The sequence below is a fragment of the Pelobates fuscus genome, chromosome 3 (assembly GCF_036172605.1).
Source record: "Pelobates fuscus isolate aPelFus1 chromosome 3, aPelFus1.pri, whole genome shotgun sequence".
Taxonomy (NCBI): Eukaryota; Metazoa; Chordata; class Amphibia; order Anura; family Pelobatidae; genus Pelobates; species Pelobates fuscus.
In genome coordinates this window covers 82,836,976-82,864,536 of record NC_086319.1, presented here as the reverse complement: position 1 = coordinate 82,864,536, position 27,561 = coordinate 82,836,976, and the positions used below count along the sequence as shown (strand labels likewise).

Genomic DNA, 27,561 nt, shown 5'->3' with positions numbered 1-27,561 from the left:
ACCTTCCAAAATGGGAGAGACATAGCGGCGTTCCGCACAGCCCTGAAGGGGAACTCGCCTTTCCAATTTGAGAATATGCAGATCTTTCAAGCAACAATCTGGCCTGGAGAAGGTCACTGAAACCCTCATAACCATACTTCAAAAGCATGGCACCTGTCCTGTGCAAAAGGGAAACACTGCGCATGTCATACAAGACCTCCAGAGCTCAGCGGCAAGTCACTTACACTGCGTGTCCACGCCACCGTGGCAGCTGACACTCACTTGTTATACTATTGTTTTATTTTCCTTAAAATTTTACTATTTCTGATGTAAATGTGATCAAACACTATTTGAGACGCCAACGACGTACCCACTAAACGGTCTACTTGCCTCTATTATGTAATCTACAGGCTCGCGCCATACAGAGACTAGCTTGTTACAGAATAATTTGTTCTCACGTCTGTGCAGTATTATTGTTTGAATTTTTTGTTTCTTAAAACATAAAAACGTTGTGCGATTATCTCACAGCCATGCTATTGTCTTGACATGTTGACTTAATAGTGCTTGCTTATTTGTTATACCTTGCACAACAAAAAATTAAAAATAAAAATGTAAAACTAAAAAAATGATTTTTTTCTTGAAATAAAATACACTTATTTTAATATTTTATTTGTCCAACTGCACATCAAGACTAATGAAGTGTGCAATGAAAAAAAGCAGTATATGTTTCCTGTGCATCTAAAAATCAATCCATTTGCATAAAATTGCCTTAAAAATTATGCATGTCAGCATGATCTAGATAATACACAATTCCACATTTTAGTTCTCACATGTATTTTGGAGAGTAGGTCAACAGAAGAGGCAGCATATCAAACAGATTTACTGGATTTTCCCATTTAGGTTTAAAACCGTTTCTTGCTCAACCATTAGTATATTTGTACACTGCCCAAATACTAAATAAATAAAAGTCACTGTTTAATAAATATACCCCAAAAGAAAACATGCATTCATTTAACTTGCAGTTCTCTTGTCTGCTGCCTTTGCAGGCTCTCCCCTTCTAACCCAGCCCAGACTTTCTGTGGATGTCCAATCACTGACTTCCCAATGCAGCTCAATGAGAAGTCTTTGTACGTCAGGTGCTGTGGGCAATTGATGCCTCTTGAGGTCAGCTGCATTGAGCCAACGAAACCAGGAAGTAACATTACCTGTTGTCTGCTTGAAAGCCAAGTGGGTGTAACCAGGTTCGTTTATAAAAGTGTCAATTGAAAACTGCTCTTTTTGCAAAATGAACAAAATAGAACACACTCTTCCCACAAAGTTTTTACGCAAGCTAAAGTTGTTTAGGGGTCTGGAGTGTCCCATTAAATGTATATCTAGTTTTAAAAAACACCCATTTAATCTAGACTGATTTAGTGCTGGACTTACCCCAGCAAAGAAACACATTTCTCTGCCCAAGTTTGAAACCGTTCTCAGCATTGATAGAATACAGCCTCCCCTCATTTACTGTACCAGAGGTAGGCAACCTTTGGCACTCCAGATTTTATGGACTACATGTCCCACAGTGCTCTTAATGCTTGCAAAACATCAGGGGAGATGTAGTCCATAACATCTGGAGTTCCAAAGGTTGCCTACCTTTGCTGTAGACAATATCCATAGGGTTAGAAAGCAATGGCTGTAGTTTATCACTATGGGGCATAATTGCTGGGTGCAATGTTCTAGACAGCACAGATGTTTAGTTTCAGTCAGACAACTGTACGGTCTGTGAGAAGGAATAAGTTGCAAAGAAAAATCTAGTCAATTTACAAAACCAAAGTGTCCCGGGGCAGGTTTTTTATGTATTGTGTTTGGATTTGTAGAGTATACTTACAACACTTTATATCTCAAGACTACGCTAGAGTTTCAGGTATCAGTACAAAGAGAATTTCAATTACGGTAAATGTAATCCCTTCAATAGATGTACGACGAAGATTATACAGCATGAAAATATGATCAGACTGTAAGAACAGCAAAAAAAAAAAGTTTAACAAAAAATTAAAAAAAGGACAGGATAGTTGTTTTTTTATGGTTGGATCCAGACTCCTTTATTGAAACACGAGCACGGTCTGTACAGGTTGTGCTTTAAGAACAGTACTAAACATGTAAAAGAAAAAAAAAAAAAAAAAAGAAAAAGAAGCTTTTGAGGCAGGTAAGAAAAGGGGGTGCAAGTAACATGAGTGGGCCACAGAAGAAATCTGTATGTACACAACTACCCACTCTTTATCTCCCCACCCCCAAACCTACCATAATTAGCAGGAGCTTGTGATCCATGTACAAGGCATATCAACCCCCACATTCAAGGAATAAATAGGAGAAAATGAATAATGTGGAGGAAGAGAGTGCTACAGTGGAGAATATGCCCCACCCCCACCCAACTGCCCTATGAGTTTGACCAGGGGTATAAACGGTAATTATTGCCATACGTTTCTGTTTTGTATCCCCAAAGAAAAAAAAAAATTATATATATATATATATATAAGCTGCAAGAATGGGTTACAAAGATAAAACTACAATGAGAAAACCTCTCTGCATCCTTCATCCTTTAACTCAAATTCAAAAGGCAGTCAGCACAGGCCTGTCAAAAACAAAAAACAAACAAAACAAAAAAAAAGCCAGCTAATAACACTGATCGCAACCAGGCGTTAAGTCATTGCTACTAGCTCTGCTCAACCCAGAGGGGTAATCGCAACCCAAATATTCCTGTCAAACAGTAAGCAGAGAGAGACCAGCAGGACAAGGGCTGGCTTATTAGACTATATAGAAAAAACAGCTGGAAGGCAGTGTAGTAAGATGCACCCTGTCTGCAGCCCCCCGCAGTTTCAGGTGGAGTTTATTTGGCGGTGGGAGGAAACAGACAAGACCTTACTAGCAGAGCTCCGGCGTGGGCAAAAGCCTCAGCCAATACTACAATACTTTGCTGTTACACGGCTGTGTCAAACATCTCAGCCACGTGTTCTGTACACGTGTTGTGTGAGGTGGGGACTATTACACAAGCTATGTTAAGCACGTTCAGCAAAGCCTTCTCCTTCCTCATCTTCCTCCTCCTCCATTACAGGGTCAGAGTCCCAACAGGTAATGTCAATCTCTGAAATACACAATGCAAAAGAAGCATTACATCACTGACTTTGTTTATCTCATATGTACACAGTTTGTTTTTCATAATACTATACTATACTATAACACACACACACACAATACAAACATTAAACGGGAGAGACACACAGACAGTACACCTAAGCTGAAAATCAACAATTAAAATACAACTGAAAGTCATGACAAAAATAAAACACCAAACACAAAAGTGACCATATGATGTTATTAAAAGAAACACTCAAAGCATCATAGCCAGCAAAGCAAGCTGTATTGGTTACAGTGCCAGAAATACCCTGGCCTCCCACCATTATAAGCAGTCAAATTGTTTATTAATTGCCAAGAGCTGATCCTGTCCCCTTTCAGCATCCAGGAGCTCCTGTTAGCCCCCCAGGGGTAAGCACGTCACTCACCTGGCGACAGAAAGGAGACAGGGAGTAGCATAAGGCAGACCCTGGTAAGATGTTAAACTGTTACTACGCTGTTTGACCACTTGCATTGGGGGTAGTGTTAAGGCGCTCCTGGCACCATGACTACTACAGAACACTTGGAGTGTTCTTTTAAGTAAGGTAAAAGTATAGAGAGAAAAAAAAAATGACGTGGGGCTGAGGGGAATAAGATCACAATTACCTGGTGGCTTGTTGTAGAAAATTGGTGGTGGAGCTTTTGCAGACATTTCTTCTGACTGAGCAAAATCCTCATCTTGTGATTGGCTAAAATATCCTTCACTTGCCTGGAATGAAAAGGAAAAAAATATATATCATATACACATACATTTTAAAAATTAGAAAAGAAAGGAAGAATGAAAACAAATTCTATTAATAAAAATATATATATATTTTAGAAATATGATAGAACTCTTAATTTGCTTCTCTAACTGTAAAACATAGCAGCAGGGATAATAGCCAACAATGTATCAGGATCTTTGTTTGGCTGCCTTTGATGTGAATGGGATTCCTCAGTGAGATATAGATAGATATATATATATATATATATATATATATATATATATATATATATATATATATATATAGAGAGAGAGAGAGAGAGATATATAGAGATATATATAGAGATATATATATATATATATATATAGAGATATATATATAGAGACACAGAGAGACAGAGACACAGAGAGACAGAGACACAGAGAGACACAGAGACACAGAGAGACACAGAGAGACAGAGAGACACAGAGACACAGAGAGACACAGAGACACAGAGAGACACAGAGACACAGAGAGACAGAGACACAGAGAGACACAGAGACACAGAGAGACACAGAGACACAGAGAGACACAGAGACACAGAGAGACAGAGAGACACAGAGACACAGAGACACAGAGACACAGAGAGACAGAGAGACAGAGAGACAGAGAGACAGAGAGACAGAGAGACAGAGAGACAGAGAGACAGAGAGACAGAGAGACAGAGAGACAGAGAGACAGAGAGACAGAGAGACAGAGAGACAGAGAGACAGAGAGACAGAGAGACAGAGAGACAGAGAGACAGAGAGACAGAGAGACATTTATTGATTTTTGAGACAAGTGAATCTTTCTCACTAGCAGAATGAGAAGGCTACTTTAAAGCACTTTAAAGTTAAACAAGTTTGTATTGCGAACGTTCGAGTATACTCCTGCCTATTTAAATATTCTGGGCCCTCTGTAAAAGACGAAAAAGGATGATCTCGCCTTTAGTCTCATATCACAACAGTCTTGCCGCGGCTGCCACTCTGTCCCGGGCAGAGATCCTTATTACCATTGATCTCAGACAATCCAACACATAGGGAAGCATTGGTGGGCCTATTCATAGAGATGCATTATCCCAATCCCAAAGGCAGTGTTTACACACTGTAGAAAAAGTCTATTTGGCTTAATTTTTTTTGGTGCTCACTCCAAGAACATACAAAACCATTGGTTGCTACTCTTGGATCACGGTCCAGCTTCATTTTGTAAACCTGAGAAATCCAATTTTTTTTTTCAATTAAAGAATATAAACAAACAAAGAATAACTTGCGCTCTATCCCAGATGCCCATGTACATTTAAATAGCTGGAGATTTTTTAGTATTACTCCAATCGCCATTTAAGTGTAAGCTCATCTGCCACATCAAGGCAAAACCAGTTAGGTGAGAGTTAGTGGGAAAGTGTGCAAGGAACACACTTGCAAGTTCTTTGGTTTTAGTTTATGTATTGGGAATGTTGTGTACAGTAGTCATTGCTGCCCAGGGAGTAGTGGGAGTATGAGATCAGGGCTTAATTTTGTGTGTTTCTATTTCAGAGACTGGGTTATATAAGTTTAGTTAAACTAGTTTGCCCAAGTGTAAACTAGCTTTCTGTTCATTATACTTAAAATACCTGGTTTGGTTCAAACCAATCACAGAGAACCCTTTTCCTCTCCGCCATGAACAATACATTTTTATACATAACCCACTAGATTAAGAACCAGAGTCTTCAGATTTATGATGCTTAATCATTAGATTCTCATTACGAATAAACCAAGAGCTCTTCCAATAATGATAAGATATTTTCACAAGAACTCAGTCTTGAAGACTTAACAGTTGTGCTATAGGATTTATTTTTTTATTTTTTATGGTCAATTATTTCCCCCTGCAGCGTGATAAAATAGACAAGACTGACATAAGACATTTACAGCTGTTATTTTCAGCACCTATATTACTTTATTTTTTACAACAAATTTAAACCCTTCTGAATATCAACATAACATCTTAATCAAGTTTTTTTTGACAGAAAGGGAAACTGAATTTCTGTACCCAGTGTAGTCTAAACGGAGTCTATTTATTTCTAAAGTTAGATCTAGAAAGTTGCATTATTGTCATTCCTTTAAAGATCACCTGTGTTCCTTCTCTCTGTGGTGTCTCCCCATTGGTCAGAAGAGGCTCCGTGAGTTCTGGTTGGTGGCAAGAGGCTTCCTGAAGCGCATGCTGGTAGCTCAGAGTCATCTGGTGTGGTCCTTCAATGTGGATAACGCTCTGAGGGTCCTCTTCAGCTTCCATGTCACAGAATGTAGCAGGAGGCTGAGGCAGCTCCTCAAAGTTCAATAGGTTATCCTCAGGGACTGCTGGGGTGACCTCTTGCTCACCAAGTACCTTTTGCTCAACATGTACTTCACTATGAGAGGTCATCAAATTTCCATCTGTCCAGGTGGTTTCCTTAGGATCCTCATTCTGCCACAGATCCAGTAGGTTTGAAGACTCCTGAGCTGGAGGAATATGTGCATCTGCCAGCAGGTCAACCTCTCCCATCTCCATAACAGACTCTTCCTCATTCCCAGTCAACTGAGGAGCAGCTGGGAACCCTGCATCCTCCTCTCGTGTTTCCATAAATACATCTTCTGTGAGTCCCTGGGGATTCCATGCACTCTCCTGCATAGGCTGTTCTGAGCTAAAGGCCTTTGTCCACTCTTCACCCAAACTACTACGACGTTCTGTCTCTGGGGAGCGTGGGGGTCCTGCCTCAGAGGAACTTCTACCTGCTGTAAGTTAAAAGCAAGAAAAGACTCACAATAAAGAAAATGCACAATTGTTTTTTTTTTTTTAAATAAATGTTTTTCTTCCCAAAACATCTTTTGATCAAAGAATTCAAGGACATGTTTAAAGTTGAACTGTCACGTACATTTTTTGTTTAATTAACTGGGCCTTTCCAGTATTAAGATTTACTTTAGAATATTACTACCAGGGATGAAAAAAAAAATAGATCAGAAAGCCAATACAAATAAAAATAAAATAAATTATAAACATACGTGTGTAAAAACAAGGTTATGATTTTATATTTAGGCATAGGAAACTGTTCCTCCGGTATCTTGAGCTTAGAACTCTTAATTCTCCTTAAACTCACTTGAACGAGGGGTTAAGAAAGTAGGGCTACACTCTGATGTGGCTTTTTCTTGCTGTTTGAAGAACTCACGTGGGTTCTCTGTGCGTTGAGCAATAATGGCTGCAGCCTCCTGTTAAAGGTTAGAGAAGGGGAAAAAAAAATAAAATAAACTAACAAGAAAGAGTAATGGGTAGACTGCAGAAAAAGCCCCAGCATGTAAGAAAAGAAATAAAAATGGACATTGTAGAGTTTGGTATATGAGGATTCCACATTATTATTTTACAGTTTTCCTAACAGAACACACCTTTAAAAGGGCACCTGTCATGCCCCAAATAACATATGCTCATTCGATTGATGTATAGATAAAATCTTATGCTGAAACTAGGGTTCCTTTAAGAAAAAATAATTACAAATTGGTTATTCTCCTAGCTTTCAGTCAAAGCCTCGACATGCACGGACAGACAAGGTAGAGAAGAAAAGATCTTTTCAAAGGAGGTCCTTCTGCTCTCCTCCCATAACAACCACAGCACATGCACTGTGGTTGCTATGGAAACTCCCGAGCGAGATCTTCTAGTGCTGGTTAGGGAGTATAGCAACAGAGTGACATGATGTCACTCTTTTCCGATGCCAGCCAGAAAAAGTGAGCAAATCTTTATGACGTACGTACGAATGTATGTATAATATACACACACACACACACACACACACACACATATACACACAAACACACACACTATTTCAGGTAAGTTGATTTTCTCTTAACAGGTTAATTTTAAGTCAAAAAAGGTACATTGCGTTATTTGGGTGTACCAAGAAAGAGTATGCAATTATTAAAGGATCACTATAGGGTCAGGAACATAAACATGTATTCCTGACCCTATAATGTTAAAACCATCATTGAGGTGGCTTGCCCCACCTTAGCCCCCTTAAAAGGAAATAAAACAAACCTTATTTCCAGCGCCGCGCAAGTCCACTGCCGCTAGCCCCGCCCTCGATCCGCCAACTTGCCTACAAATATTAGGATTTCAGCCACTCCAATGCTTTCCTATAGAGATGCACTAAATCAATGCATTTCTATGAGGAAAGTCCAGCGTCTCCATGCAGAGCATAGAGACACTGAATGTCAGTGCTGCACACTGTGCAGCACTGCCCCAGGAAGCACATCCAGTGGTCATCTGAGGAGTGGCCACTGGAGGTGTGCATATGGGAAAATGTAAACACTTCCGTTTCTCTGAAAAGGCAGTTTTTACATGAAAATACCTGCAGGGAATGATTATACTCACTAGAACAATTGCATTAAGCTGTAGTTGTTCTGGTGACTATAGTGTCCCTTTAAGCACACACACTGCTATTGGAGATCACAGATGTGAGTCCTGTGATCTCTCTCACCTCCACTTCACTCTCTGTCCTCTTTAGTTCTGCAGCTTCATCATCTTCCCTCTGGTCCACCTGGCAGGGTATAAACAAACAGTTCTATTAACAAGAATAAACCACTGCTTGCAAAGCGCTAGAGGAGGCAGAAACGCAGGCTTCCTAGATCCACTCACAAATATGGAGTTGCTTTGTAGCCTCTTTTTGGATTCTTCTGCTTCCTCGTCTTGCATTTTCCTCCTATAAGTGAATCAGACAAAAGTAAATTGCTATGGAAAGCCTGCTATATGGAACATTGTGTAATCAACACAATCTAAAGTCATTTGATTTAAATCGGTTACCGTTATGCAGTGTGCTTCAAAACACATCGACACAATAAAGACAAGAACATTACTGACATAATGTCAATTAATATCAATTACTACAGCAATCTCCTGGTTTTTTTTATTTATTTATTTTTTTATTTTTAAGGAATAAACTCTGCTCAATATAGTTACCAAAAGCAGCATTGGGCTACATACAATTTTATTCTTAGACAAAACTAAATATGCAGGTCCAAAACCATTAATATCAATATAATTAATGTGGACATAATTAACACCTGCTTTATTTATCCAGACAGAAATTAAGAGTGCCATTTTGGAATAAATGAGGATTTTTCTTCCCTAACATTTTACTCACACACATACACAAGCTGAAGGTGAGATTTTTTTTTTTTTTTTTTTTTTTTTAAAACAAACAAGATTTTGGTTGAAAAAGCACAATAAGTAAAGCTGCAGACTGATGTCGCCGTCTGCGAGCTCTCATATTCTCTCCCACAGTCACACTTGCCCCAAACCCTGTTTACCATGCTCAGCTTGCAGGGACAGACTATAGACATCAGAACTACTACATTAAGCTGTAGTGGTTCTGGAGACTATAATAACCCTTTAAATCAAAATAGCAATCTACTATTGCATTTTCCCGTTGCATGAAAAATACTGTACCGGTGTTCTTCGATCTCCTGTTCTCTCTCCTGGTAACGTCTTTCACGTTCTTCTTGCTCTTTGCGCTCTTGTTCCATACGTTCCTGTTCAAACCGAAGTCTATCCTCTATGGCTTTCTGCTTCTCCTGTTGCTTCCTTTCCTCCTCTTCTCTCTGGCAATAGAGAAAAATAAATGTCAGGAAAAGTGAGGCAGCAGCCAGAAATAATTAAAGTGAAGGGAAAAAAACAAAAACACCCATAAATTATACAGGAAGTACAACCAAAGGTCATAAACCCAATGAAAAAAAGGGAGAATAAAAAAAAAACACACAAATTAAAAATGATCTTCTGAACTGTAATTCGTATTACCTTTGCTTGTTCCCAAAACTGTTCTCTGTTTATGCGTTTCATTTCGACGGCTGCATCTGTCTTCTGGTAATTGGTTCCCTGTGAGGGTGATAAAGAAGCAAAGTTACGCTACAAAAACCTTTCCTCTCTCTGGCCATAGTCTACTACCACAACAAGAGGACAGTCTTAAATTAGAGGGACAAAGGTTTAAAAATTAGTATTACTAAAAAGTATTACTTTACTGAGAGGGTAGTGGATGCATGGAATGGCCTACCAGCTGAAGTGGTAGAGGTTAACACCGTAAAGGAGTTTAAGCAATGCGTGGGATAGGCATAAGGCTATCCTAACTATAAGATAAGGCCAGGGACTAATGAAAGTATTTAGAAAAATTGGGCAGACTAGATGGGTTCTTATCTGCCGTCACATTCTATGTTTCTAACGCTATACATTGTCCTTTGCTTACCACGGGATCGCCACTGCCTTCCTCTTTGACCTGCAGCCGCTGTAGAACAGGACTAGCCAGGCGCCCAGTGCCGTTGGAGAGGCGCTGACTGATAGCCAAAGGATCTATGTCATCAACACTGCTGGCATTAACTATGACGTCTACACCCTATACAATAGAATACAAATATTCAGGTATTGGGTACAGCAGAGCAAGAGCAAAAAAAAAAAATTGTATATATATATATATATATATATATATATATATACATACACACACACACACACACACAGACACACATACCAGCAATTATAAAATAATTATCTTGTAATCTTTGTGAGATTATTCCAATATAATAAAATAGAATTATTAAACTTCTACACAGTCAAAATCCTAAAACCATAATGATGTCTGTACATAAAGTTATACTGCCAACTTATAATTGCTACAACAAAAAAGGGTGGATGTCACAATCATCAGGAAGAGCAACCATTTTGTGTTGATCTAGCAGATTTATGAATGGTTAATCCAGTGCTCAACAAATCCCAGGCGCCAGGATTTTTGCCCTTGCGCTTTGGTATTTGGCGGCCTGTTCCCTCCAAGATGACCAGCTGAGGGAGAATGCAGGCGGGCGGTGAGGGAGACGAAATCTTCAAGCTCTGCTGCCTCACGATCCCTGCTGTGATGCCGGGATCTGGAATATGGCGCCAGTCTAGTCCCAGCATCACAATAGCAGGAGAAGGAGCAGAGCAAGAACAGTTTGAGGATTGCAGCAGGCACACTGGACCTCAGGGAAGGGATTCACTCCAGCTATCCCAAAGGTAAAATAAAATCTAATCATTTGTGAGTGTGTGTGTCAGCTAGCATGCGTGTTTGTGTGTGTCTGTCAAGGTTACCACCCCCCTGCGATCACATGGGAAAGGGGTTTTATTCACCGTTTTCCCCCCACACTGTATCAGTCTATGAAACTACCTATATAAAGGCAGTGTTTACATTGAAAAGCCTGGAGGGACAGGCTAGACACCAGAAACACTACATTAACCTATAGTGGTTCTGGTGACAATAGTGGCCCTTTAAGAATTGTATTTTTGTTGTTGAAAATAAAGTTTATAATAATTCAACTAATGGTGCATAAATCAGCAGATCTGAACATAACAAAACCCGTCCAGAGCCTGTAATTTATGGCTTCTAACAGACTCCCAGCTCCAAACGGAGCATTATTACACACCACCACATGTTTGTAACACAAAGAAACAGGTTGGTTCTTAAAGCACACAGAATGTATGTAAATAGCTACTATGACCAAAAATAAGAGTTAATCCACAGCCTCTCAAGCCAGCACAGTTGGTGCCAAAATCTTAAGAGAAACCATTATATGCAACAGTCTCAAAAAAACAAAAAACAAAAGAGGCACTAAAAGCAGAATGGAAGTGGCAGAAGGATACTTTATGCACAAAAGAGATCACGTGTAAAGCCCAAAGTAGGCGCCAGATACAACACAGATGGTTTGTGGTCTACATCAGCCTAAACCTCATATTTAATTGCCATCCTGCAATGCTCTGGACTAGCAATATGAGTGGCAAAAATCACTGATCTGCTGACAACAATGCCGTCTAACAGGGCCATTAAATTTAGGGAACCTTTTCAGCATGGCAGACAGGCCTGCCCTTTTCTTATTTACAGGAATAATGAATTGTGCTCAACTCCTCAGCCCTACTGAAGTCGTGTACCCGCTTATCTCAAATACAAACCGTAATCATGAAGCTTCAATCGTGTACTATCTCTCCGTCATGGAGAACAAATTAGGTGACTGTGTGCGAAGGGAAAGAGCAAAATGTAATAAGGATGTGTTCTATCACTGCAGATAGAAAGAACATAACATTCCAGCAGCAGAGATTACTTTATGTGTGGCCCAAAATAAAAAAATAAAATAGACAAATAGTCCATGGGAACAAACATTTTCACATATCAGAATATTGTGTTTATGTTTGTGTAGAATGCCTGAACGGTGCTGAATGCCAGCTGGTAAAGGTTGTATTTCACAGAGCAGCACCCAGCAAATTATGGCGTGCCAATACTAATTGAATATTAAATATTTAAAGGAGATGCATTTATTGGTGATCTACTGCGAATAGAATCTCACCTGAAAAAAGTCTGCAATCTGTGCTACGTGACTGGCACATGCACATTTTCGGGCATCAGGAACATCTTCACCAACCTGAAATAAACAAGTCTGAGTTAAACTCCACCATCCCTGAAAAAGAACAATGCCCTTATCAAATCCATACAGGGTATGTATAGTGTTATACTGAAGAAGAATAAAAAGCCCCCAAAAATGTCCATATTACCGTAATTAACCAGGAGAAAATGCCACTAAATAAACCAGCTTCAGTACACAATTCTTGAATTGCACATCATCATTTGTGATGATTGCTGGGATTGGACTAAAACTGGCGGAAGAGTTCCACCTTTTGTCAACCTCAGGCTTGTCTATAAGACAAAGTAACCCTTATTTTGTCTTGTGGTATCTTTGAATTGCATTGGAATTTCAGTGAAATTCACAGTGTTAAGGGTCTACTGCATGAGTGGATTGGCTGATTTTTTTAGGGATGCTATATCGATTATTGGTGCCCTTTCAGCCAATAGCAGAAAACTGGTACTTATGTTCTGTAATAATTTTATTCCCCCCCTGCTGGCTTTTACCCTGGCGACAGGTAAAAGCCAGCAGGGGGGGAATACATTTATTACAGAACATCGGAACCATATTACACTCCCTGGTGCTCCAGTGGCTTAGTGGAAATGGAGTTTAACAGTGAATTAGGGGCTACTGGGACCCAGGACACGCTACCTTCTCTTTCTGGCAACTCATCTCTCCAACTCTTACGAGCCTGGTGTGCCGCTCAGTACTTTGGCGAGGTAGCCCACAGCTACTCATTGACGGCATGTGGCTCGAGAGAGTAACAGAGAGGAGTTGAAGATGCCGTGTGCTGGGGTTCCATTGCCATCCATTTTATCTGAAATATCGGTATCATTATAGGGAAGACAAACACTACAAGTACAATCTCCAAACTACACACTGTATTACAAAGTAACAATTAAAGGTCAGTATCAATTTACTCAGGTGTGATAACTATACTAGAGATTGGCAACTTTCCAAACCATCAAACGATTTTGCTGAGTTTACATTGCAGTGTATGGTAAAAAAAATAAAATAAAAAAACATTATATAAAAAGGCCAGCAGAGGGCGACATGGTGCTCTACATACACAGAACAAATATTATAGTTGCTAGCATTACATTATTTGTATATCGGGGAGAGAATCCATTATCAGTCAATCAAGCTTGACAATAGAGCACTAGCCCCCCCTCCCTCAACTAATGCAAATTAAAAATGTAATCTTATTGCGGTTCGACATTTTGAAAGAAAGACTCTAATGTAAAAAATTGGTGCCAAGAATTAACTTGTGCTCATGAACTTAAAAGTATATACTTGGACATAATTATTGCTTTACAGAAAACATTACTGCCTACGGTTAAGGAGGTACAAAACTAAGCATATAGAATTTAGGATAGGTGGCTACAGAAAGCGTTTCATTTAATGAATTATTTCAAATTACTTCCTCTAATACAAGTGTATGGCCTTTAAAAGTTTCAATTAAGACTATTTTACCATTCCCATTTCTATCCACATCCTCTGGCTGGGAAATCACTCTAATTGATGGGTATGATATCAAGGCAGATACACTCAATGTTTAAAGGGATACTTCAAGAACTAAAACCAAATTAATACAGTTATGTATCAGGGGACTTCCTATTAATTTTTCTTGGTTCTTTACATTATAGATGCAGCTTATTGGAAAACATGAATGGGAAACCATTATATGTAACAGTCTCTAAAAAAGAGAGGCACTAAAAGCTGAATGGAAGTGGCAGTAGGATACTTTACTCACAAAAGAGATCACGTGTGAAGCCCAAAGGTAGGCGCCAGATACAATACAGATGGTTTGTCGTATACATCAACCTAAAACCAATTTAATTGCCCTCCTGCAATGCTCTGCACTATTAAGATCAAGGACATCATGTAAGGTGACCTTGTACTGTGTAGGCATCCATACAAAGCCTAAGTAATACGGGCATCTTAAAGGGACCAGGTTTGGTTTGGGAAGGTCAGCCATTCCCCGGATCCTGTAGAACAAAGGAATCTGCCGCAACTGACGTGCAGAATTTCCAAAATGAATTCCAGTCTGGAGTTTTCCTTTAAGTAGATACACATTGCAATAAAAATACATCATATATCGGATTTGTTAACATGTGACAACATTTTCACACCACCCTCTCTTTCTCACCCAGTTGATAAGAACATATCTGGCAAGCATAGCATGAGGCTCCTTCACGCTGCAGAAGCCATACATCACTTTCTGGATCTCAAAGTGGGTGGCAAGGTCGGGTAAACCCCCTCCTAGAGAAAAAAAAAATATATATATATATTTAACAAAAGACAAATAAAAAAAGTCTACATACTTGTTTAACAGAGAAAAGCAAGCTGGCCTTGAATACAATGCCTCATACAACAGTGGCTTCAGCGAATTACAAATGACAGATACTACACCATTTATAAACAGATATAAATATCTATAAAATCCAAACAATGTTACAGCAGTTTGGAGATCAGTTCAAGGTTGTGAACTAGACAGCGTTTCAGCTTGTTTGATATGTCTGTCTGTCTTTCTAGATTGTTCATATCAGATTTTATTCCCATCAATTACACATCGGTAGGATTTCTGCTATTTTTCCCCCCCCCCTTATCTCTAAAGTCATATCACCATTATTGTGTGCCGTTGTTGTGGATCTATGCATTTTGACAAGGAATATTTTCTACCTGTATGTAACGATCAAAATTGTTATTGATCACTAAACCGCTATTATGGAAAAAAAAATGGAATTGCAGAATTTAGGCCAAATAACTTAAACTGGAAAAAAAAGATAAAATTCACAGTTTCTCCAAAAGGCGTTCAGGGAGGGAGGGTAAGAGAAAGTAAAAGGTTCCAAACTTTGGCAAAGTTCAGCAGATAGAATTCCAGCTTTGGGATCACGTTTGATTCTTTGAAAGGTCACATCAATCTTTCATCGATCAGTAAAAGGAGCACCATCAATATGGATAAATAAATCACCTAGACCGCAGGATGTATTTTGAAATTGGTGACCCGCTACATGCATCTATTTTGGTTAATGTGTTGATATTAGTAAGAGAGAGATTTACATATCACTGTATAAAGCAATAATCATATCCATTAATGTTTTAGACCATAAAACCAGCCACCTTATTTAGGGCAGTAAAATTTGAGGCTCACAGTTTCAATAACATTTAATGTGACTGCAAAAACAATTTCAAAGGGAAATAGTTATACACCACTGTTGCCAATAGTAATTACTATAGGAAAATTGAATTGCTCACTTTAATGCTACAAAGGTAAATTAGCTATTTGTAGTTTTTTTTTTATTATTTGATTACAAAAATAAATAAATGTTTGTTTTAAAATCGAGTTTAATTTCTTAATTCAGCAATGGACAACCATTTTTGACCTAGGTGGTCTATGAACTCTGGACAAGTTTGCAAATGTGCCTGTTAAAGGGACACTATCGTCACCAGAACAACTACAGCTTAATTTAGTTGTTCTGGTGAGTAAAATAGTTATCTTCAGGCTTTTTTCCATGTAAACACTGCCTTTTCAGAGAAAAGGCAGTGTTTACATTGCCTCTAGGGTCTCCTCTAAGTGGCCACTGGAGGTGCTCCCTGGGTCAGTGCTGCCGAAAAAGCAGCACCTACGTTCAGCGTCCCCACGCTCTGCATGGAGATGCTGAATTTTCCTCACAGAGATACATGGATTCAATGAATCTCTATGAGGAGGTCCTGATTGGTCAAAACTGCATTTGGCCCCACCCCCATGCCAATTTTAGCCAATCCAATGCTTTCCCTATGGAAAATTGGGATTGGCAATTCCCCTTGGAAAATGGGATTGGCAAAAAATAAAAAAAATGGCCATTTTGATGATGTCACAAAGGCAGCTGAGCCAATACTAGCGGACCTGCGTGGTGCTGGAAATAAGGTGACTTTTAAAAACTTTTATAGGGGGGGGGGGCATCTATATGGTGGGTTAAACACTATATGATATGTGCCCTTTTTCCCCCCTTTACATTAGTCTTCATGTTCCATACTTGAAGCATACAGATTATCCTGCTAACAAGATAATCAAATGCAAGAAGAAAGGGAGGTCCCTATTTCAAACAAACACGGGACAGGCAAAAGCATTTCTATAATTTTGTTTGCCTGGCTAATAAACGTTGTCACAGAAAAAGAAACACAAACAATTATGTATATAGCACCTGGTCTCCCCCTGCCTCTAGTAGTTTATTTGTGTGCTCTTACCTGCACTTGTGCAGGCCAGAGGAGGTCATCTTCCTTACTGACTGTTTTAGAAGCAAGTGGTGCATTTGCTGCCTGCATCTAAATTAGAACGGTTCCCTGAACTGCATAAATTTGGGTCAGCGTCAGATTTCTTATACCCAAGAGGTGCTCTATTCTGAAACTATAATGTAAGAAACAAACATATGCTGATAAATATATAACCGCTAGGAAGAGTGGACTGCAGGATATTCTTCAGACTAGAATATATATATATATATATATATATATATATATATATATATATATATATCTTTCAATATAATAAAATCCTCTATCGTATTGCATATGGGCTAAAGTTAGAGGTTAGAAAACCACATATGGAAGAGAAAGAATACAATCGTGTGTAAGGAGAAAAGCTAACCATGTCCACTATATGATGCCATCATGCATGCTGAGGGGCATGTTAATGTGTAGACTGCTGCACACCACTGACATGCCAAACCCAACGGCACCTGAAACTATGGGAATATATAGAAACATTTTAAAGGGACACTATAGTCACCAGAGCAACTCCAGTTAGATGTAGTTATTCTGGTGAGTATAGTCAGTCCCTGCAGGCTTTTTAATGTAAACATGGTCTATTCAGAGAAAAGGCAGTGTTTACATTGATCCCTAGGAACACCTCTAGTTGCCACTCCTCAGAGGCGTTGACATTCAGCGTCTCCATGCTGAACTTTCCTTATAGAGATGCACTCATTCAATGCATCTCTATGAAGAGAGATGCGTTTGCTTGGCCATGCCCTGCCTGCTTGACAATCTCAGCCAATCCAATGCTTTTCCTATGGGAAAGCATTTGATTGGCTGAGATAATCGATTCTGATAATTCCAGCCATGGAGGCGGATCGGGGCGGCGTTGGAAATAATGTCAGCTTGCTTACCATTTATGAGGGGTCAAGCCACCTAAATTATGGTTTTAAAACTATAGGAATGCATGTTTGTTTCTGACTCTATAGTGTTTCTTTAATATGCGGTGCTATACAACTCCACATCCATGGCTCCTATGGTGGTACTAAGAGGTTGAGTGGGCATAGAACAACCGGTGGCAACAGAGCACTTCCCAAATAAAGCATTACTGAATGGCTGTGGTATGCAAGATGCAGTGTGTGGGTGCCTGTTAAGGGATTGGCTGCCACTAAAAAACAGCAGGTATCTGAAAAGATACACGCTGCTGTAACATTGGCCAGACTGTGATTTAAAATTTTACTTTCATCACAAGAAATGGAAGCACTGCAGGTCTTTACACTCCAGATCATAGTGTGAACTGCTAATGTCAGAGAATTAAATAATGTCTGAGCACATTTAATGTGTACTGGGAGGGAGCCTAAACATTCCCAGTGGAATCCCTACAATGGCTTGATTCTGATTCAAACCAAAGTAGACGACATCTGCCAGGGGAATGGACATCCGTACCACATCCAGTGGCGGAACTACCGTGGTCACAGAGGTCACAGCTGCAAACGGGCCAGTCACTCCAGGGAGCCCGGCAGCCCTGCGAACCCCTAAATAGTGTTTTTAACACTTTAGGGTCAGGAATACATGTTTGCACTCATGACCCTATAGTGTTCCTTCAAGTATGAGTTTAACAACATAATATTGCGGCACTGATCAGCCCCCTGATGTAGACTGAAGCCATCAAAGAAATGGGGAGAATGGATATTGCATAATTAGAACAAGCGTTTTACTTACCCCCTGATGCTGACAATGTTAGGATATCTGTGCCATCTTCGTATGTGTAGAGAGCCCTGTAAGAAGAGAGAATAGGATATTGTCAACATACAAAAAGTACAATTCTCTGATCTACTAAAAGCACACCCAGTTCTGAAATAACCAACAAAACTCTAGCAAATACTTCGTAGGTTAGAATGGAGTAGGTCAGTACAGGTATTTAAAAGCACATACATTATCAATAAAATGTTTTCATGATGTTCTTTACAAAATCCATACACATGCATACTACATACATTCTACGTAGATGTCCGAGTACATAACACTGCTTAAGAAGTATTCAGTGATTTAATATCACAGTCTTGAGATCTTCTGGTATACAAGTAATTGTGGACTATGACGCTACTTATATAAAACACGACTTTGGGTTCCAAAAATAGGAAAATAATTGCCTCTGTGCTAGTCATCAGCAGATAGTAAAACAAATGTCAATGCCAGTTCCTCTCAAATCACTGAATAGTAATCATGACATGAACATAGATCACAATGTCTTTAGCAAGGTGCATCAGTTACACCTCACTGACAGGACCAAAGAACGATATACTAAAACTTTTCATCTTAGGTACTTCATTAAGAAAAAGAGGTTTTATGCCTATAGTATCCCTTTAATAACGGTTTCACATAGAAGAATCTTATTGGGTTTTTGTTTTAGAGCAATTGGCATTCAGATGTGATTGTCAGCTCTGCAATAGGCCATGAACATGCCCTGAATTGAGCAAAAGAACAACCATTTAAGAAACCTTTTTTGTCACAATTAGCATGTTAACTGTGCATATCACATTGAAGAATGACGAAGATAAGCCACTATACACAAAGAAACTGAGCCAGCAATTTAGGTGGGGAAGACAGACAGCCATCAATCAACACCAGAGTAAAGAGTCTTTGAGGAGCTGTAATATTATTAAGTAGGTCATTACTTGAAGGGATCACGTCTCTAAAAGCAACTGGTTCATTTTTACCTTGCTCAGTCAAGCAAGTAATGGACATGTCCTAGTACATGCTTTCCAGCAGGACATTAAGAACGCGCAAAGGACACAATCAACTCACAAGTATTAGAGTGCAGAGCAATGTTGTAGTATTCTAGCTTGAATAAATGTACATGCAGAGATAGTTTCACTTTTTCAGACACTACCTGACGCGGCCTACTATGCCTAAAGGACTAAAGTGATCACTCAATCTGTACAATGCAAAGAGATAATAGCACCCGCTATCTCTCCGGCGTTTCACTACTGCAGATGTGCGGACTGCCTAACGTGTTACACATGCCAGTGACTTCGACCTATTGCTATAACTGCTATGTACAATGGGCTAACATGCCCCCGCCAACGCCCCCCCCTGTATGGATACATACATACTTGGATACATACATACATACATACATACATACATACATACATACATACAAGCCACATAAAGTGCAGATGGAGAAACCCAGGCCCGCTAGGATATAATAGTGTGAACCGAATGCATGTAAATATAAGGACAATATGCACGGGCACTATGCCCCTCCACCTATCATACAGGAAGAACCTAATTACCCACCAGGAGAGATATCCGATCACCTTAATCAATCAAATCTCAAAGCACCCAGGGTTAAATGGGTACACTAAGAGGTGCAGAGCTACACACTATATAAGCCATAATATGAAGAATCCAGATCATATCCATCACGCTGAGCTAAGTGAAATCATCATGTTATACTATACAATGTAATCAAAAATAAAATTAAAATAAAAGAATTAACGTCTTGGAATGAAACAATGTAACGGGTTCTTCTCATTAAGTCCATGTGGGGACAAAGTCCCCAGTGTATGAATCCAATAAGCCGCTCTCCTAAGAAGCTGGTTATCCCGGTTACCTCCACGGGATGACTGGGGTACATGGTCTATACCCATGAAACGAAATGATGGTAGGGTATGTCCTGCCTCTAGGAAAAGCCTGGCAACCGGAGTAGTGGCCAAGCCACTCAATATTGCTAGACGGGTAGCTGACCGATGTCCCCTCATCCGTTCTCTGAGATCATTAGAAGTTTTCCCAATATAGACCAGGCCACATGGGCATATAATACGGTATACCACGTGTGTCATAGTACACGTAATCTTGTGGCAGATCTTCTAGATTTCCCCCCGTTCTTGGATGACAATTCACTTATCAACTGCATGATAAACAGATAGACTTTCTTGATCTACGTATCTATATTGATAAGAATAAATTGGGTTATACACTTTTTTTCACCCCCAGAGTCTGAAAAATTCACTACCCGTGGCACAGTTTGCAAAGGTAATGAGGAATAACTCGGATTCAAAGAAGGCTGAAGTACAGCTTCGGGATATGTCCAAGAAGTTTATTGAGCGAGGATATTCCAAGTATTCCATACAGATGGCATTATCTAAGAAGTGGAATCGAGCACTGCTCAATCATTGACAACGAAGACCGGGAATAGATTCATCTCGGGCAGTGGCATCTGTGATAAGGGCTAACTGGGAGACTTTGAGAAAAGATCTTTCTCTCCCTACTCAATTCCAGCAACCCCCCGTTCTGAGTTACAGGAGGGGTAAAAATTTGAGAGATTTTTTGGTACATACAGACCAACACACACAAATACAGGAGCAGACATTTAATAAGAACCCGAGATGTTATCGGTGTCTCAAATGCATAGCATGCAGTAATATGATCCCAGGGAAAGTATTCCCTCATCCAAGAACGGAGCAAATCTATAAGATCTGCCACAAGATTACGTGTACTACGACCCACGCGGTATACCGTATTATATGCCCATGTGGCCTGGTCTATACTGGAAAAACTTCTAATGATCTCAGAGAACGGATGAGGGGGTCATCCGTCAGCTATCTGGCTAAAAATATTGAGTGGCTCGGCCACTACTCCGGTTGCCAGACATTTTCTAGAGGCAGGACATACCCTACCATCATTTCGTTTCATGGGTATAGACCATGTACCCCAGTCATCCCGTGGAGGTAACCGGGATAACCAGCTTCTTAGGAGAGAGGCTTATTGGAGTCATACACTGGGGACTTTGTCCCCACATGGACTTAATGAGAAGAGCCCGTTACATGGTTTCATTCCAAGACGTTAATTCTTTTATTTTAATTTTATTTTTGATTACATTGTATAGTATAACATGATGATTTCACTTAGCTCAGTGTGATGGATATGATCTGGATTCTTCATATTATGGCTTATATAGTGCGTAGCTCTGCACCTCTTAGTGTACCCATTTAACCCTGGGTGCTTTGACCTCTCCTGGTGGGTAATTAGGTTCTTCCTGTATGATAGGTGGTGGGACGTAGTGCCCGTGCATATTGTCCTTATATTTACATGCATTTGGTTCACACTATTATATCCTAGCGGGCCTGGGTTTCTCCATCTGCACTTTATGTGGCTTGTATATACGTATGTATGTATGTATGTATGTATGTATGTATGTATGTATGTATGTATGTATGTATGTATGTATGTATGTATATATATATATATATATTTTTTTTTTGTAATTTAAGTTTTTTTCACTTCTATTCATTCACTAGCAATTAACTCCTCTTGTATGGGTTATTAGTACCATATTGCATTTTTTTTTAATCTTCACACGTCATCAGTGACATCACAGAACCTCAGTTTAATTTTTTCCACTCTCCAATCACACTTCAATAGTTGTATATTTAAACGGCTGTTGCACTGTGGAAAACTGTCTTGATAAAATTCCGTCTGGACTGAAACGTCGACTTTATATGCATTTATTTGCCTAAATAAAACACTCTTTTGAATTTAAAAGCCCTACGAGTGCACTCTTTGTGGAGATATATATATTTAAGCTTTTCAACACTGAGAAATTATAAATCATTAAATAAAGGTTTTATAAGAAATATGCTTCAAAAGGTAAAATTTAGACAAAACAGATTTTTGGAATATAGCTTACTCTTCAGGGATACCTAGAAATTGTGTAAATTTGGTAAACATTCAATTTTTGTTCATTATTTGCACGAAGTGTAGCATAAAAGCAAAAAATATCCTACTGTATTCTGCAGAAAGGCTACTTCAAAACAAATGCTCAATTTATTGGTTTCTGTAAGGAAGCTAAAGTTCTGCTTGGAAGTGCATGCTGCCCAAAGCATTTACTGAACGCAAGCACCATGTATCTTTTTTTTTTTATTCATACAAAGAGTAGCTTGCATGTTTACCTTCGCTCCGAAAGACTGAATGTGAACCATCAATAGAAAACATGTTCTATTTAAGGAGACGCTAGTCACCAGAACCACTACGGAATAATGTAGTGGTTCTGGGGCAAATAGCCTAATCCTATAGGCTGAGCACTGGCAGTGTTAGCAATGCCTGTCACTCAACCAGCCACTGAGGACTTCCTGGAGGTAAACTATACTGCCAAACTTAAATGACATCTGGGATGTTTGTTTCAGGATACCATTGGGCCACTAACCATTAAAGAGATATCTGAAATCATACACTAGGGAGCAACATGAGACATTAGCTATTCAACAACTCACAACGCCTAAAAAATACAATACTATTGCTGTTCGAGGCAACTCAATTTTTTTTTTATAAATAAACATTTACAAGCCCTACAGCCTGTGATGCATGAGCAACTCAAGTATCTTTTAGTGCAACAAACACGCAGCTCTCACCAATTCAGTAATTCTACAGAAAATCCATATTTCAACAACAGGTGATCCACAACTGGCCCTCTATTAATCCCTACTCTGACAACTGGCCTGTTCTTTCAAACCCACCGTAGCTCACACAGAGTCAGAAACAGCTTAAGCACAGACTATGTGATTTAATCCTTTGCCTTAATAGCACAGGCTTACAGTGGTACTTCATACCCCCTACCTCGTATATCAGTTGTGACAAGTGCTCTTCATTCACTCTGACTAGCCTGTCCAACTCTATTTTTAATTAATATAGTAAGCCAGAGTTAATGAAAGCATTAAAACTCACTTTTTGCCTTTAGCAATGAAATACAAGAGAATGAGGCAGAAATCATTAAACACACACACACACACACACACAAACAAAGGAACTCCATTCCACAAAATTAGCAATCATCAGGTGAAGTCCATTGGTTTCAATTGGGACTACACTTCTCTTTTAGAACGTTGCCCCATAATTTCTGTAATATAGTCCCCATTGTCCAAAATGTCTACAAACAGGGCTGGATTTCCTGTTTCGGAGGTGGTTCGGCTTTCTGCATTATCCAACATGGAGGACCTAATGAGCATAGAAAAGCAGGGCCTCGATGCTTTCCTATGTGGATTTCAATTTTGCTGGATGTCCGACGTCATTTAGGAGACCTGAAGTCCGGTAAACTCCCAGAAGCACCTCTAGTGGCTGTCTGGTAGAACTGCAATGTAAAAATGTTGCAGGACTAGGTGGGACAGGGACAGTGCACACAGACCACTTCAATAAGCTAAAGTGACCTGGGTGCCTAGTGTCCTTAAACAGCCCTTGTAATACAACTTCAACCCCTCTCAAGTTATTCTTTTTAACAGTCCATTATAATATAACTGACATTATCCCCTCTAACCTTACACCCCCTTTTACTTGTAACCACTTCTGTTATCTTTAATCCTACATATATTTACACAGTTTCATAAACTGACTGTACTCACAGATTCAAACGCAATACCATATAATGGAGAGCAGAAATATGCACACATTTATACATTTAAAAGTTGTCAAATATAAATGTGTATTTCAGATATTTTAGGCCTGCAATGTCCAGCTAATACATTAATTATACTTTACCTGCCTAATTTTAGGGGTTGAGGAGGCGGGGGCACCTTGGACTTTTGTACCTACAGGTGCCTGACATGTGAATCTAACCCTGCCTACAAATTCAATACCTTCAAATTGTGAACAAATAGCAATACTTTTTTTTATTAATCCATACATTGCAGTGTGATTCTTAAACAGTGGTACCTCAAATACATAGCTGGTAATTCTCCCCCAAATTGATTAGGACAGTCCTATTATATCCCCAGGCCACCATACACAATATGGTTTACAGTAATAGATGCAGTTGAGGTTGCAAATCACTGCATCCAGCTATTTTGATAGGCAACCATAGCATTACTAAGATGTGCCTGCATCTTGGGCAAGAAGTTTCCATTATTAAGATTATATCTCCTCTCATGTACAGGCCAGCTTTTAATATTTATTCCAGCGTGCTTTGCAAAATGATTATGTTAGAAAAAAGGAGCAAGCAACCCCCCTCCCAACTCTGAACCAGGTTTATCACTACTAGACAGCAATATGTCCTTTTACCTAACCTTGACTACTGCCGTCAGACTCCTGGCCATCGAGGACATGTTTGTTAATTAACAATACTAGAAACCTGAATCTACGAAGAAATCACGTTATTGCCCTGAGAATACAGATTTACAATACTAAGATTGCACAACAAGACCTAGTCATCAGTGCATTGTAAAATGGAATATGAAAGGTTAATGCAAAATACATGAATGTGAAATCTAGCAGGTTTCTCTCCCCCCCCACCCCCCACCTTTTCTCTGCAGTGTGAAAACCTATTATGCAGTGGCAGCAGGCTAGGAAACGGCCTTATTTAAAATGCTCCCTGAGGGGTACAGCAGCACCAGGCACAGTATCTGAAAACATATGCCTGACCTCATTGCATCACTAGAATGGTACATGGGATGTTAAAACCTTCAAAGCCATAAATTATACACATGCCAACGTTATCGTGAGAAAATGGGTTATACCCAACATAATTGTGTGTGTGTGTGTGTGTGTGTTAATGGTGCAGGATTATTCACAAGTGGGAGATCAGAGGTTTGGGGAGGGAGTGTATGGGTGCCTCCCATTCACTGGTGCTAATTGTATGGTCGGCACAATGACATTTAACAGGGAACAAATACAACATCGGATCCATAAATTGCCTGCAACACACAGTATTGAGCAGAGGGGGAAGGGCTGAGGGGAACGCAGGGAATGGGGGGAGGTAGTAGAGCAGAATCTGTGTGTGGGAAATAAAAACTGGGGAGGGCGGGGGGAATGTACTGGGGGATATTGGGGCAGTGCCCAGCATCTCTCATACTCTCCCCTCCTTGCTAATACACACAAAGCATGCCCAATAGCTCAGATATAAACATGAGGACTAGGAGTTGTTGCCATGGCAGCAGACTGCAAAACCTCATCTCAGAAAAATTCCAGGAAGCTTTAGGGGTAAACACAGGAGGTACCCATTAACCACTCTTATCATTCGGTGGCAATGTACACACCGAGTACCACAGGGTGCTGACTATTGATTAGCTGATGCCAGGCAGTAAAGGTAAAATTATTTTTGTGGGGGAAGAAATTAAAATAATGTAATTCTTCTTCCCAGCTATGGAACACGCCACTATGTAGAAATGGCTGCAATTGCTCTTGTTTAGGGTAATAATACATATTCTAGAATTCCTGCCATTGCACGTTGCATTTCTCTTTAATTCTACTTGTAAGAACACAACATACTTTAAGTGCTGTAAGTGGAGTAATCACCGTGGAAACGAATAGAAATTGATCCACTGTTGGCACTTTGCGCGCGATTGGTGCTGGACAAGTGTCACACATTGCAGTCAGCCTGGTTATGACCGGAAGTCAGTTGAGCATAACACTACAATTAATCTCTTTTTATTCCTAAACAGTTTGTCTAAATCGATAGATTAGCACGCCTTTAACAAGTATCTCTAAATGTGGTAATCTGACCGAGACCCAACTAGATAATGAGATGATCTATTTACGCTGAAACGATTATTGTGTTTCTAGAGAAATTATCACAGTATAACAAATTATGCTTGTTTAAAGCAGCATGTTAATATGTAAACCACAAAAGCAGGTCTATAGGACAGGAATGATTTCAACCCCTGAACGCATTGTTTGTTTGTCTTGTATATGTTACCATGTGACAGCAGACGTGAACACTTCTGCTAATAGACTTTTGTCACTTTGATAAGATTACAGATCTACAACTGCTCTTTCCTACTGATGAAAAGCAAGTGTGTCAGATCTTTAAAGGTCTAAGGTCAAACTATTTTTTTTGGGGGGGGGGGGGGTGCCCTGGCAGTTCCGATAATTAAAAAAAATATACACAGTCATATTTAGGACTGAATACAAGCAAAATTCGCTGATGAATGGCTAATCCGCAAGAGCTTCTTACACAGGTTTGAAGCGCCAAACTCTGTACAAGAAGCCGAACGTCAACAGGGACGAAAAATCCCCCTTGCCAAGGATTGTAGAAGCACCCCTAGCTGACAGGAAGCCTGAAACCCATTCCCCTTAGCAGTAATTCAGCACCAATAGAGATTTATCCAAATTTCCAGCTGCTACTAGTAGGTCACAGCAGCATGTACCCCTCGTCACCAAGGGTGTACGGCAGGGGGTCGACCTTGGAGTGGCACCGTGTGCTGCAGATTCTGGGTGACGAAAGGCCAAACTATTCCCAAAAGAGAGGTACAAGGGAGTGTGGACAGGAAAAGAACTAGGGCATTATGGTTCAGATGGCAATTTATAGAATTAGAATGTAGTACTGTGATGGGTGGAGCCAACCCTAGATTAGTGCTACCATGGCCGGGAAATATTAAGCATCTCCTGGCTTTAAAGAAGAACTGTTACTGCAAAATGTTAACACAACCATATAGCCAAAATGTAGCTATTGGCTGTGCTACTTTTGTTTGTTTTAATTATATTTTAATTTGCATTCATTGCCAGGAACAAGGAGCAAAGCATGCGAATTAGTTAAAGGGACACTAGTCACCATAACAACTACAGCTTAATGTAGTTGTTCTGGTGAGTATAAGGGCTGCCTTCAGGCATTTTCATGTAAACACTGCCTTTTCAGGGAAAAGGCAGTGTATACATTGCCCCTAGGGACACCTCCAAGTGACCACTCCTCATATGGCCACTGGAGGTGCTTCCTGGCTCAGGGCTGCACAGTAAGAAGCCCTGCCGTTTTGCGTCCCCACGCTATGCATGGAGACGCTAAATTTTCCTTATAGAGATGCATTGACTCAATGCATCTCTATGAGGAGGTCCTGAATGGCCAATATGGCATTTGGCCCCACCCCGTGCCAATTTTAGCCAATCCAATGCTTTCCCTCTGGCATTTTGATGATGTCACAGAAGGGGCAGAGCCAGCACCACGGGGGTGAAATCAGTTTTACACTTTTATAGGGGGGCAAGCCACCTAAATGGTCCTTGAATCCCTGCAGCATTGCACATTTAGTGTATGCACATGTATGGCTCTGGATGGTCCGATGAGTGGATCTTTAAAATGGCTA

The 27,561-nt window shown here is 39.8% G+C and overlaps 1 protein-coding gene across 2 annotated transcripts in view; it reads right to left on the bottom strand.

The window, feature by feature from the left end:
• Positions 1-2,030: 2,030 nt before the first annotated feature.
• DBN1 (drebrin 1) overlaps positions 2,031-27,561 on the bottom strand; it is a 74,556-nt gene continuing 49,025 nt past the window's right edge. The window contains exons 2-13 of one of the 2 annotated variants that reach the window (XM_063447312.1): positions 18,218-18,273; positions 14,412-14,524; positions 12,209-12,283; positions 10,087-10,233; positions 9,645-9,722; positions 9,297-9,448; positions 8,487-8,550; positions 8,329-8,412; positions 6,961-7,069; positions 5,958-6,598; positions 3,736-3,838; positions 2,031-3,100 (exon numbers count right to left, since the gene is read on the bottom strand). In XM_063447312.1, coding sequence (XP_063303382.1) covers positions 3,015-3,100; positions 3,736-3,838; positions 5,958-6,598; positions 6,961-7,069; positions 8,329-8,412; positions 8,487-8,550; positions 9,297-9,448; positions 9,645-9,722; positions 10,087-10,233; positions 12,209-12,283; positions 14,412-14,524; positions 18,218-18,273 — 1,708 coding nt within the window. In that variant the 3' untranslated portion in view covers positions 2,031-3,014. The remainder of the gene's footprint in view (positions 3,101-3,735; positions 3,839-5,957; positions 6,599-6,960; positions 7,070-8,328; positions 8,413-8,486; positions 8,551-9,296; positions 9,449-9,644; positions 9,723-10,086; positions 10,234-12,208; positions 12,284-14,411; positions 14,525-18,217; positions 18,274-27,561) is intronic. The other variant, XM_063447313.1, reaches the window with a different exon arrangement.